The sequence below is a fragment of the Pinus tabuliformis genome, chromosome 6, assembly GCF_031772625.1.
Source record: "Pinus tabuliformis cultivar Carrire ecotype Pingquan chromosome 6, CPIR1, whole genome shotgun sequence".
NCBI lineage: Eukaryota > Viridiplantae > Streptophyta > Pinopsida > Pinales > Pinaceae > Pinus > Pinus tabuliformis.
In genome coordinates, this window is record NC_142292.1 from 1,835,186,222 (window position 1) to 1,835,199,714 (window position 13,493).

Below are 13,493 nucleotides of genomic sequence, written 5' to 3' on the forward strand. Positions count from 1 at the left end.
TGGGGTTTCTGGGGCAGATTTGTGTTGAGTAACTACCAGAAGGTTTATCTGGGGATTTAGCCAAGAGATTTGTCAGAAACTGAGAGGTATTACTACCAAGGAAATTCTCTGTTGGGTAGGCCAATTTCGGCACCCAGATTGTACTTTGATATTGCTTAATAAGAAAACCCTCAGATAGCTGCACCGATTTCCCACATTGGGTTTTTCCAGGAACATTAGTCCAAAAATAATGGTGTCATATGGTGTGATTGTTTCTGTTTCCTTTAGTTGTCGATCTGTAATATGTTGAGCATGCACTAGTGTTTATTTTCAGTATTTACATTGTAAATAACTTGTTAAGTAAAATAACAAGTAGGTAGGAATAAATCAGATAAAGTGCATGGAGGGTTTCTAACTAAGTAAACTTAGAAACTTCAACATGGTATCAGAGCGTGATTGCAGATCACAAGAGGACTAAGGACATCAGCCGAGTGGAGCAATAGCAATAGAAAACAGTTGTCCCGAGGTGACAGAAGTTGTTTCTAGCAAAGCAGCAACAAGGGAAGGGTGGCGCAGTGCCTGCGTCATCAAGGGTGAGTCGAGAAGAGGCAGTGCAGAAGCTAAAGAGGCAAAGGGAGCCTCACGTAGAGCCACACAGTAGCTGGGAAGGCTGACGCAATTGACTGAGGAGGTCGGGTTGCTAGTTACCGAGATTGCACAGAGCCTAGGAGCTCTCACCTTCAGGTTGCTAGGGTTTAGAAGGCTGTGGGAATATTGCAAAGTGGAGCTGGTGAGGTATTGTAGTTAGAACAGTACCTGACAGAGCAAGGCCGGAGGGGTTGCTACCGAGGGTTTCTAGCCGAGGAACCCGGATCAGTGGTGCAGTTGCACAAGACAATTAGAGCAGGGGCATCTCGACAGCGGCAAAAGGATTTCCAGGAGGGAAATCAGGACTCAGAGGGAGTCCAGAAGAGAACTTCCAGCCAGGAAGTAGAGACTCAAAGGAGTCAAACAGAGAACTTCCAAGAGGGAAGTAGAGGAGCATCATGGCACTACACAGAGTAAGAGTCCAGGATAGATTGGACAGAGCGTCGAACTTTGCAGTCTGGAAGGCCAGAATCTTATCCGTACTTGACAGAAATCATGTCAAAAACTTCGCCTTAAAGGTAATAGCTATCCTAGTCGACCCCAATGATAACGACAAGTACGAGGAGGCAATGGCGAGGGCCAAGAGCATCATCCTTGAAGGGGTTAAGGATCATGTAGTACCACACATAGCCGAGAAGGGAACAGCATTTGAGATGTGGAAGGCTCTCAAAAAATTGTACCAGCATACTTCTGTGCAGAGAAGAATGCTACTTGAGAATCAGTTAAGGTCGTATAAGATGAAGAAGGGAGAGGCGATTAACACCTACCTCGGAGGACTAAATGAGATCCAAGATCAGTTGACTGCTATAGAAGCAACACCAGATCAGGAGTTGATGGTGAGGACAACCCTGAATGTTGTCTCAGAAGTCTGGGAGGTATTTGTCCAGAGTATACTGGGCAGAGGGACTCTCCCACCTTGGGATGAGATGTGGGCAGCTCTTCGCTAGGAAGAGATCAGACGCAGTTGAAGACGGGTAGCAGCAACAAGGAGATCAAAGTCAAGCAGGAGGAGGAAGATGTTGCCCTAGCATTTGAGGGAAAGCAGGAAAAGCGGAAGTAGAAAGATCTCTCCAAGATCAAGTGCTTCCACTGTGGGGAGCTAGGCCATTATGCGACCCAATGTCCAAGGAAGAAGAGTACGAGAGAGTCTTCTGAGACTAAGGCAGCGACAGCATGGGCAGAGAAGGAAGTTTTGACAGACGATGACTATGCCATGAGTGCACACGCACCACTTGAGCAAAAGTGGGGAGACATCGAGCCGTAGTCAGGTGGACTACAGGCGATGAGGGGCAAGATCCTCGAGGTACCCAACCTCTCGGATTAGACCTTGCTATGGGAGCCCTAAAGAGGAGTAGCAGGACTGGCTAGATCGAGTAGAGATGGATGCGGATGGAGCGGCAAAGAGAGCTACATTGCAGGAGTCCAGAGACAGCGCGAGGCTAGCAGACTGCAACAGTGCGAGAGGCATGGGAGTGTTACACCAGTGCAGGATGGCATAGAGAGGTGTGCAACAGCGCAAGATGCAGGGAGTTGTTGCAGCAGTGCAAAGGTCAGAGAGGGAGCATTTGTCAGCAATAGAGGGAGCTTCAGCATCAGTGGGTGTCCCTAGCCCAACGAAGAGGTCAGATTGGGAGATCAGTTACTTACTTCTCAGTAACTGAGCTGCAGTGCAACAGTGGGCAACACGATGCAACATGATGAGAGGAGGTGCAGTGCGGATGCAGTGCTGGGAGAAAGGACCAGCAGTAGCACGGATGCAGAGGGAGTTGTCGTACAGATGCAACAGTGGCAGTGGCAGAACCATGGGCAGCAGTGCAGGTAACAACAGTGCAGATGATGGTAAGCAACAGGCCTAGCATCAGCACAAGGACCGATGCCATATGATCAGAGTAATACTCAATGAGGAGTATTGCTAGAGCACAGTCCTCGCTAAGAGGGAGTGTTGATTTGGGGTAGCATCGGATGTGCTCTAGCCACAAAATTTGGTGGAGAGGTTGAGGCACATGAGATCTCCAATACCCAGAAAAGGTTTGGGCAGATTCTAAACAGTTCAGGAGATATTAAAATAATTAATATTTTTAATGGGGTCCTAATTCTAAACTTAGGGAAATTAAAATATTAATGTGGATTAATATGAAACTGTGTTAGAATGGTCCAAAAGACATGGATCAAGCCAGATCTAATCTTAGCCGTTGATTAGGGACTTAATCTCGGCCGTTGATATGTCAACGAGAAAAGTATAAGAGGAGGCTTGAGGGTCACTTGGAGTGTACACCAGAGTGATCAGTCATTCTATTCTCTAGAGCGGGGTTTGCTAAGAGAGATAGAATTAGTGATCGGGAGATGCAGCTGAGGGGCATTTGAGTACAGAGAGACAGAGAGGCAGAGATAGTGTCGGGAGAGCAGTGCAGTAGCCGGGTAGAGTGACGCAGAGCCATCCAGGGCTCACGCAAAGGCAGCCGGGAGCTGCGCAAAGCCTCAAAGAGGCCAGCGTTGCTGACGCAGAGGGCCAGAGGGCCAGAGGGCTAACACAGGGCCTCCTAAGGCTAACACAGACCCATCTGGGGTGACGCAGAGCCAGCGCTGGGCAGAGAGGGGTTGACACAGTCCAGAGAGAGGCTGACGCTTGGGTTTTTGGGGCAGACTTGTGCTGAGTAGCTGCTGGAAGATTTATTCGAGGTTTCAGCCAAGAGATTTGTCAGAAACTGAGAGGTATTACTGCCAAGGAAATTCTCTGTTGGGTAGGCCAATTTCGGCACCCAGATTGTACTCTAATATTGCTTAATAAGAAAACCCTCAGATAGCTACACTGGTTTTCCCACATTGGATTTTTCCGGGGACATTAGTCCAAAAATAATGGTGTCATATGGTGTGATTATTTTTGTTTCCTTTAGTTGTCGATCTGTAATATGTTGAGCATGCACTAGTGTTTATTTTCCGTATTTACATTGTAAATAACTTGTCAAATAAAATAACAAGTAGGTAGGAATAAATCAGATAAGGTGCAAGGAGTGTTTCTAAGTAAGTAAACTTAGAAACTTCAACAAATTTCTTAGAGAGGGCAGCGCAACAATTACTAGAGGAGTGATCGAAGTGATCTCTTGCATTGAGGGTAGAGATAGTATCCGGAAGAAGGAAGTTTTCTTGGGCCAAAGAGTACGAGGCAGAGAGGGTAGAACGACGTCCAAAAGGAAATAGACGTTGGCCCACGCAAAGCGGATGCAGTGGCAGCACAAGCCTTAGAGGGAGATCGAATTCCTGCTGAGGAAATCGAGTTTCAGAAGTCGGGAGCCAAGGTGTGAGACTGGGCGGCAGAAATTCGAAATTTCTAGCCAGCAGAGGGTCCAGAGAAGGAGCAACGTGATACCCAGTAAGGGTGACGCAAGGACTGCGTGAGGCTTACGCAGTTCTGCGTAGAGGCCACATAGAGGCTCCAGTCCAGCATGATCAGACTCAGATTCTTCTAGTGACATGGTGAGAGCATCTCACTATTTGTTTTTGTCTAGTTTCTCTTTGTATCGGATTGCTATTTGAGCATCCAAGGAACTGTACTCAGATTTACTACAGCATAATAATAAAACCCTCAAATCTGCTACACCGATTTTCCTGCATTGGGTTTTTCAGGGGACATTTGTCCAAAAATAACGGTATTATTGTGTTGTATTTTCCTTCTTGCTCAGTTTCTTGTTTTCGCATATAAATAAATTAAGTGAAGGTTGCAGTGCTTGGATTTTGATATTTGTCGTAGGAAACTGCAAGTAATTTGTTTAAAGGAATTTAATAAATAAGAGAAATGTCATCAGTTTTTGCAGTAGGGATTCCAGTTTAGGAATTTTCACATGGAATCACTAACCTAGGCAACTCGACTTCTCTGCAACCCTACAACTGAAAATGAATTCCTACCCCAGCAATTTGGCTTGTCTGTCTGAGCACTGTGTTGCCTCTAAGAATTTTGGCCTACTGCTCCATCTCCGCTTTTGAGCTTCCCGGCTAATCACTCACGCTTTGATACCATGTGAAAATTTCATCTATTGCAGCAACTAGAAATTATTCTTCTAACTGTAAATTTTATAATGCAATTTATTTGCTACCACAAATAATGAATAAAATCGCAACTGCAATTTTCACCATAAAAAATACTCTGGAAAATAAAATACTGAAAACTGAGAAATTCTAGCACACACACAAGAATTGTGACACCGTTATTTTTGGACAATTGTCCTCAAAAAAACCCAACTTGGGAAAACCGGTGCAGCAGTTGAGGGTTTTATTATTTATGCAACAGCAGAAATTCTGAGTACAATAAAATGATGCCAAACTGGCATTTCTATCTAAGAAAAAATACTGCCAAAAATATATGAGGGAATTTACCCTCAAGCAATCTCGCAACAAACTGAGCCTCAAAACTGGCTCTAGAACCCTATGCCCTACTTTTGCGCAGACCCCACTCATACTGCCCAGAAACTACCTCTGATGTGACATCTAGCTTGTTGCTGCCACTGGAAGTGATTCTTCCAGCTTCTTAGAAATTTTCCCAGCCTCTGGAAGTTGAAGCGAACCCTTCTTCTGGATGAATCGAACTACCTATCGTTAGGCACTACGCAATCCCTGAACTGTCTCCTGAGGAATATTTTCGGCCTTCTCTTCCAACTCCTCTGGAAATTTGCTACTCTACCCCTCTACCACCTGTAACTCAACCTCTGACTCGATTTCCCCTGCTAAATCACCTGCACTTGAAAATTGAACTGTCCAGATCACTGGGTATCCGCAGTAATGTGTTCTCCATCTGCCCATCGACTTCTTATAATCTTCTATTGGAGCATCAAAGACCAAGATTAGATCTTAATCAAAGGCCCAGATTAATCTTTTGTTGATCCGTGTGAATTTCTAAAGAATTCTCACCTTGACTTAATTAATTCTGGTTAATTAACTAGTTTTCTAAGTTTAGACTTACGAAACATTAAAAAATAGGTTAATAATCTAATTAAGTCATCTCTAAGTGGAATTTCCATAAACGATTTATGGGTTATGTAGATCTCATGTATTCTAGCCTCTCCACCAAATTTTGTGGCTAAAACAATCCGAAGCTACAAAAATTAACAGTTATCTATAGACATGCATCAATATGGCAAGCTCATAAACTGTTCTTAAGGAAAGAGAAATTTGAATTTCAACTAAAGGAGAATCTATTGCAAACAAGGAGAATACCTCCCTCCCAAAGAGGGAGTGTTGATTTTTTGTAGCATCGGGAGGTATTTCCGCATGCCAAATAAGCCTACTAAATTGGCAAAAGAAAATTATGAAAAATGATATTAAAATTATAATTTTTGGAGATCATGTAGGCTCCACATCATCAAGTCAGCCGTGCCATGAAGGGGTGTGACTTTTGGTCAAATAGTCACCCATTTGACTAATATAAAAACTACAAGATGACCTCCACATTTGGACCAATTCGACCAACACATTCTTCTATTTTCTGATCCACACGTGCGAAGTCAAAGAGGAAGAAATCTGAAGGTTGACCAAAATAAAGAGGCTGCCATTTGACCGAGTTTGACCTGCTCTGTTTGACCGAGATTCTTCTGAGTTTGACTGAAAATTTGACTGAGCTTGACACTGAAAAAGGGACAAGTTTGACCACAAAAGGAAGTAGCCTTTGACCACAGATTTGAGCCGCAGCCAACCACAGTTGACTGCAGACCTTTGACCGCAGGACCGAGCTGACATCAGGGCCGAATTTCAGACCATTGACCAGCATTGAACAGCATTAAATTCTATGATATTTGGAGGTTTGACCAGCATTGACTAAGCTGGTACTTCACCAGGTTTGACTGGTATCTTGGGCTTGATTTGTGGCACAGATTTCTACAATTCTTGGATTTATTGCTGAAGAACAATTTCTCCTCGAGAAAAAGAGTTGCTGGGTTTTTCCCAGGGTTGGGTTTTCCCAGGGTAATTTTGTTGTCTCTATTGTGCTTCGCTGTCTCTTTCTGATCCTACTGTATTCATTGCATAACTGTTGGATTTTATGTGTGTGATTGTTTAATGATATGTGTGATACAAGATAACTGAACTGGAAAATAACTGGAAAATAATTATCAAGATCAGAAGATCAGTTTCTACTTTGCATTATTCTAGAAGATTCAACAAAATCTTCTTAGTAAAGCCAAATATAAACCTGCATTTTGCTATGCAAACTAATTACATTACTTTTTCAAGTCAACATAAGACTATTTCTGTTGAAACTTAAATTAAAGCAGTTTTTCTTAGGTTGTTGCTAAATTGATAATCTTTTTCCTTCATTTTTACTGTATATGTTTTCTGTATGATTTACTACTAGCCAAAATGTTGAAAGAGCTGCTTCCAACAACTGAGCTGCTTTTCATGTGAACATCTACTATGATCATAAATACAGAGTAGATGTACTCCTACCTGTACTGGCTTTCGCCTAAGAACCTGGAAAGCCTCAGCACGCATTGACAAAAATCTAAGAAACTTTTTCGCTAGTATGTTTTCCAGTTCGTCTGCCTGTTTAACCTGCAACAGATCATTCATACATTTTTCAAACAGCAGTAAAAGAAGCAGAAAAAAGCTTCAACAGATCATTCATATATTTTTCAAACAGCAGTAAAAGAAGAAGAAAAAAGCTTCAACTAAACAATATTATAGTAAATGGATTACACCTGATTAATAATTTGAGTGCAGATGGTAAAAACCTATCAAGCACCTCTAATTCTATACTCTAAATTTTTCGGATATCAAAACTTTATATTATAAATTCTTGCATTGCAAAATAAGGAACACGAGTACATAAGAGGATGTCAAAGGCTTAACAATCTTTACAAGCAAGTTATGCATGCATCATATAATATACTTCAATTCGAATCCATTTTTATAAACATTCAAGCACACTAACTTGATTGAGATAATCACCACATTTCATAAAGTTGTAACTACTAAGAGATGAGCGGCACTGTAAATGGGGGTGTCTGAATAAAATTCACGAAAAGAGATGTGTATGAACATCTGAAGTTGTTTGTTTAATGGCCACAAAATTCTCTCTAAACAAATGCTCATCTGTTTCTGGCATGTCTGCTAGGGGATGAATGGGGATGAATGGGGATGAATGGGTATTGAGAAAACTCCAAGGGACATTCTTGCTGGGGCTAGGGATTTTCTTGCAGGACAATCCACAGGGAGCCAAGGGACATTTTCCTATGGGCTGCAAAATAAGACTTGCAAAAAAAAAGTGAGTCCAGTGGTACTGTTTTAACTATATGCGACATGAACAGTGCAACCTATTTGTTGCTTCTTGCTTCTTTCTTTTTGTAGATAGATTGATGTTCCATCTCTTCAAGGTCAGCCTTTGCCGTCTTTTTTTTTGTTATTTGGAGAAAGTATGCGTTTTGGAATGTCTATAATTAGCATTTTCTATATGTGGCAAATACAAGTTAATTTTTTTCATTTTGAACACACAATAGTAGAGTGGTTCAATGTTCTGGTGGGTTAAGAGTGATGAGCTATTTTCCCAGGAAATGTGGGTTCAGGGACGGGTATGGGGACAGTTGCGGGGACGGGTGCGTTCACTTTTTGAAATAGGGTACGTGGGTTCGTCGGGGGTATATTATAATTTATATATATTATATATTTTATAAATTATAATATATATAAATTTTGAAATCTTCCAACTTACATGTTAACAATTGTTTAAGTTGAAACCTAACAATATGCATGTTAACAATTGTTTAAGTTGAAACTTGAAACCTAACAATCTGATACTCATCTATGACACTGGCTGGCAGACTAAAATCCTTTTAAAATACACATACACTTCGTTATTAAGTTGAAACACAATGTTGTTAAGGTCTATAATAAAGTTAATGACAGGGATGACATATTCATGCTAGAAAAGATGATTTGATTCCTATCAGTCAAAGAATACCTATAGATGAAGCTGACCTCCAGGAAATTCATTATTATCAGTCCCTCAGAGAATGTTTCCAGATAACATAATGCCATCCTTCTACCAATCCTTTCATGAACAACACTTTAGCTTATATATTTAGTGGACCTACTAACTACATCCCAGTAAACTATGAAGGCTGAGAATAGGGTTTGCACTGAAAATAACATAACAACCCTTCTAGTATGATTCTACCATATTCAGATACAACAATCTGGCTGCATTAACCTGGCAATCTTTAAAACCCAACTTCAACTGTAAAAATGTCATTATAGTGAACTGGTTAATTAAGGATGCATTAAACTTATTAAGTTATTTGTAAGCTACTCTTGGGCAGGAGGAGATTATCTTCCATCTGATATATCATATGGATATCTGATACCCAAATCATTTCTCTATCATTTGTTTGATACTGGAATTTTGAACTTCCATGAACTTATTCAACCCAATGACAAGCCATTACATGGAATGTGAGAAGAAAAGGATTTATGGACAAAGGAAAAACGTCGTCAAGAAACCCTTACGCATCTGTTTTTGGGGTTCACGCACCCATTTTGGGGGTTCAGCGAACCCGTTTACGCAAAAGAACCCAGCTCGAAGACTCTGAATACTGGGTTCTTATGGGAAGTACCGGTTCTTTCGGCTTCTTTTGAGAGGTACGCGTTCCAGCACCCGCTTCTTGGGGACGGGTTCGAAAACCCCACCCCTGGGTTCGTGAACCTATGCAACACAGGTGATGAGTCAAGAGTAGTGTTCAGATTTTAAAAGGTGGGTATTGTTACCCCTCACATCACGAGTGGTAAATTGTGATTCTCATCACATGACAAGCTTTGCGAAGGTAACCTATAGGGATGTTGATGGACTTACACATCTTTCTTGGTGACACTACATCTTGGTTGGGCATGATACTTCATTGTTGGATCCATGGGGTTGGTCTGAATGATTGTTTAGTGTTGAGTTTTATCTTCTTGATTACATATCTTTGAGTTTATGGATGCTAGGCTTGATCATGACATCGCTGTGGAAAACTGTGTAGCTTGGCAATGACTCCCACAAGTCTTGGGTACTTAACTTATGAGGAGAAAACCCACAAAATGGAGTGTTATGGGCAAAGTACCCAAGCTTGAAGTTTTAGACACAAAGTTGTGGGCCTAGAAACTGTTACCGCTCAAACTAGTAGGGGGCCTAAAAGGGACTCCTAAAGGGGCAAATGTTAGGTCAAGGGCAACAATGGAGACTTAGCCCACTCTCACCTCAGCTAAGACTCCCTACTATTTATTGACTTTCAGCAATGGGAGGAGACCCGATATATGGAAATTCACTTGTAAAGGGTAAGTAAACAAATGGATGTGAAGTGACCTTAATGATCCTTTTCCTAGAAGGAGGTTAAGAATGGAGCTTGCTTGCTCTACAAGCAAGGTACAAAGCTTTCTAGGATAAGGAGGTGAGGATTTAAGGGCTAGGTTAGAGGAATATGCCTTGTAAAGGATTTTCCCAATCCCTAAAATCCTTATTGAACTTGATTTCCCAAGTGGTTCTTGAAGAATTAACTTTTCAAAGGTATGGGACCACACGGGACCAAGTGGACCCAGCCTAGGTTAAGGGGAGGGAGTCTAGCAACCAATGATGATCTTAACCCAGACAAGGAAGGGAAAGGATCAAAACAAGAATTTCCACTTAAAGGTGTCAAATTGATCCTATGAGGTACTAGCCTAGGGAACACCAGGGAAAAATTTGATCTCAGAGTTAGGGCTTGAGATATCTCACAATCCCACCATCGGAATTTCTTCAAATTTGGAAGAGACCTTGAGGACACACCAGCGCAGTAGAGGCTAGGAGATCGAACTTTTTCTATGGCTACTTTGTCGGGAAAGTGATGCCCTAGGTGACCCAACTTGGCTAGACCTAGAAGAGAAGGGGAAAGGTGAAGAAAAATGGTTCTTTGAGTGACCACCTATTGGTAGATATGTGCCTAATCTCTTGGGGAAAATGGAGTCCAGAAGAATGATGAGAAAGGACTTCGTTTCTCAATCAAGGAGGCCTCAAGGACTACTTCGCTTGGCCTTTAGGGCAACACAAAGTGACCTCAAAGATTTATATTTCGCTTTGCACAAAGAGATGGCTTATCAAGATAAATACAATAGCGGAATTATCCCTAGGAGATTTCATTCAACATACATGACCCATACATTGAGAGATGCTATATAGAAATAATAATTCCACAATTTTGCAATTATGCAATGCAGCAATTAGCCCTAGTATAACGAAAATCCCATTCCAATGCATATGACAAAGTAAAACAAGAATAGCATTAAATGTGTGTACTTATATGTAAGAGAAGATATCCAACCTTCAACAATTTGACAATAAAGAAGCTCCAAGACAAGAAAATTCAATACAAACATCAAAATTCATCCATGCTCCAATTCATCCTCCAAGAAAGAAGTGTGAAATTCTCAAGAGAGAAGAATGATCCAATCCAAAGTGATGATACAAATGAATTCATGTCTCTCCTATTTATACACTTATTAGGAGTTCGAATTACCTAATTTGAGCCTAGATTAGCCCATCAACTAAAATAATATGCAAATAAATACCTATTGGTGACAAGCCCACCAAACTAGCTCACAAATAAAATAATAAGCCTCCCAAGAGGTCGAATGATCAGTAATGCATGTCGTTGGGCTCTCTAAGAGGCCTCATGAAGTCCATAAGTGCCAAGATGATGAGTTGGACTTCCAAAAGTAATGAACAAGGGGTTGGCCCCTTATTCTCCACAGAATAAACCTGTGGTGCTCCCAATGGCTGTGAGGGCACACAAGTGACCTCACGGGTCTCCAAGTAAGTCGAAGATGCCTGGACCATCTGTAAGGGCTTAGACGATGGTGTAAGTGATGCCACATCAACATACAAGTCTTGGGCCTTCTGCCAAGTGCATGGTACAACTGTGGGGCAGGCTAGGCAAAGGTGAACCAGGTGCATCTTCCTTGTCCAATAGGTGAATCTCGACCAATCTCTGAACATCTCTGGGGATCCATGGAGTGTTGCCTACTTAAGTGGAGGCCCATGGATCTCAAATCACACCCTACATGTGCCAATGTAGCCCTCTGGAATGTTACGACTGCGTATAGGGAGACTAAACCCAAGATGGTGACCACCTGCAATCCTGCATAAGATCCAATGCGTCCCCTAGCCTTCCATTACAACAAGTCATCAAGGAAATCAGGTAAAAGAGCTTACAAACCATGGACCACAAGTGGGGACTTCATAATGGGTTGTCGTTCCATAATGGGCTTTGGCAGGTGCTAATGACTCCAAGTTCCAAATGGGGTTAACCAAGTGTCCCATTAGGTGGTTTCTACTTCTAAAGGGGATTATATGTCCAAGGTACATCCTTTAGAAGGTGTTGGCATGTGATAAAGAGATGGGTGGAGTAGGGAGTGAAAGGGGTAGCCCTGGGCCATAGGCTGGGGTACAAGGGTAGCTAGTAAAAGGGAAGCCCACACTTGGGTATATAATGTATAGGAGGGAGCAATCGTGGTACACGAGGTGCCCCAGCCTTGATTTTTCCAACCTTCTTTATATGTTTTTTGCCTTTTTATGACATTTCTTTAATTAACTACTCGGGGCTCAAGAGGTAAGAGCATGATGTGTGAGATATAGTGGTGGATACCCCCTTTTAAGGTAGGGCGGTTCATTGCCCACCAGGGGTTGGGACAATCATGGGTTCCTATATGATGAAGGAGGCTCATAGAGCCCGTAGGAACCAGGGTGATAGCCATGATGATGGTGTAGAGCTCATGTATTGCCTTTTTCCCATGCACTAATTGTGTTTGTCCCAACCATCTTTTGCATTTTATGGTACATTTTCCTGTTGAATGTGGCCAATTATGCTTTTAATTTTCTTTTTAGTTGCATCAACCTTTGGGGCATCATTTCAAGCCCAACTCATGGTGTGGGCAAGGGGAAGTGCAGAGGTAGCCCTATGTAGACCTAGTGAAAGAATGTGGACCCAGGTGGGAGAAATGATGAATGGGGTAATAAAGAGTGGAAAGGGGCAATATATGTGGATGAGGGAGCGGGACCACGCAACCAAAATCAGGGTTTCCCATGAAATACCATCCCTAAAGCCAAACGTTTAGTAAAAGAGATACCACGGGACTAGAATCCATGGTTAATATCCAAAAGGGGTCTAGGAGACAAGAACACATACCTAGCCCATTCTTTCTGTTAAATCCCCCCATTAATCCATGCCTAGATGTGTCCATGATAAGCAAACTACAATACTCAATTACCCACTGACAAGGCATACCTTTAGGTTCGAGAGGCCCACCTTCAAACATATGATCATGACAGATGGGTGACAGACCACATGGCTGGCTCAGGTGACGGAGAAGTGGCACAACGAACTAGTTGGTGGCTCCAAGAGGTTGTTGGTTGTGAGCTGAAGACCATCTTGTAGAAAAAATTTCTCCTAGGGATATCACCCACAAAATGGTGGGTAACTTCTGGCTCCAACTAGGATGTGATTTCTCGAAGAAGTGGACGAAGCTACTCGAACTGGAGGTCACGAGAACTACAACAATCTCTTGGTTACCACAGACTTGTTACATGCACATATCAACGATTGAACCCACTGGGAAACATGCTTTTCACGGTGTCTTATGATCATCCATGCCTAGTGTTAGGCTGTAAAATCAACAAAAAAATAAAATTATGCAAATTTTACTTTAAAGGCATCTAATCTACCATGGGAAATATTGCATGATGTTAATTCTAATGCAAAACCAACATGCAATGCATCCTACTCTACCATGCATATGATACAATATCAAGTGGCCTTGGGATAATACTCCCTTAGGAGTTTTCCGTTTATAGGGAGGGGAACGGACTCTCCATCAGG

General features: G+C 42.0%; 1 protein-coding gene across 2 annotated transcripts in view; it reads right to left on the reverse strand.

Annotated features, from left to right (window-relative positions):
- LOC149266334 (actin-related protein 2/3 complex subunit 4) overlaps positions 1-13,493 on the reverse strand; it is a 285,298-nt gene that overhangs the window by 48,385 nt on the left and 223,420 nt on the right. For both annotated transcript variants that reach the window (XM_089395811.1, XM_089395816.1), the window contains one exon: positions 7,060-7,164. In XM_089395811.1, coding sequence (XP_089251937.1) covers positions 7,060-7,164 — 105 coding nt within the window. The remainder of the gene's footprint in view (positions 1-7,059; positions 7,165-13,493) is intronic.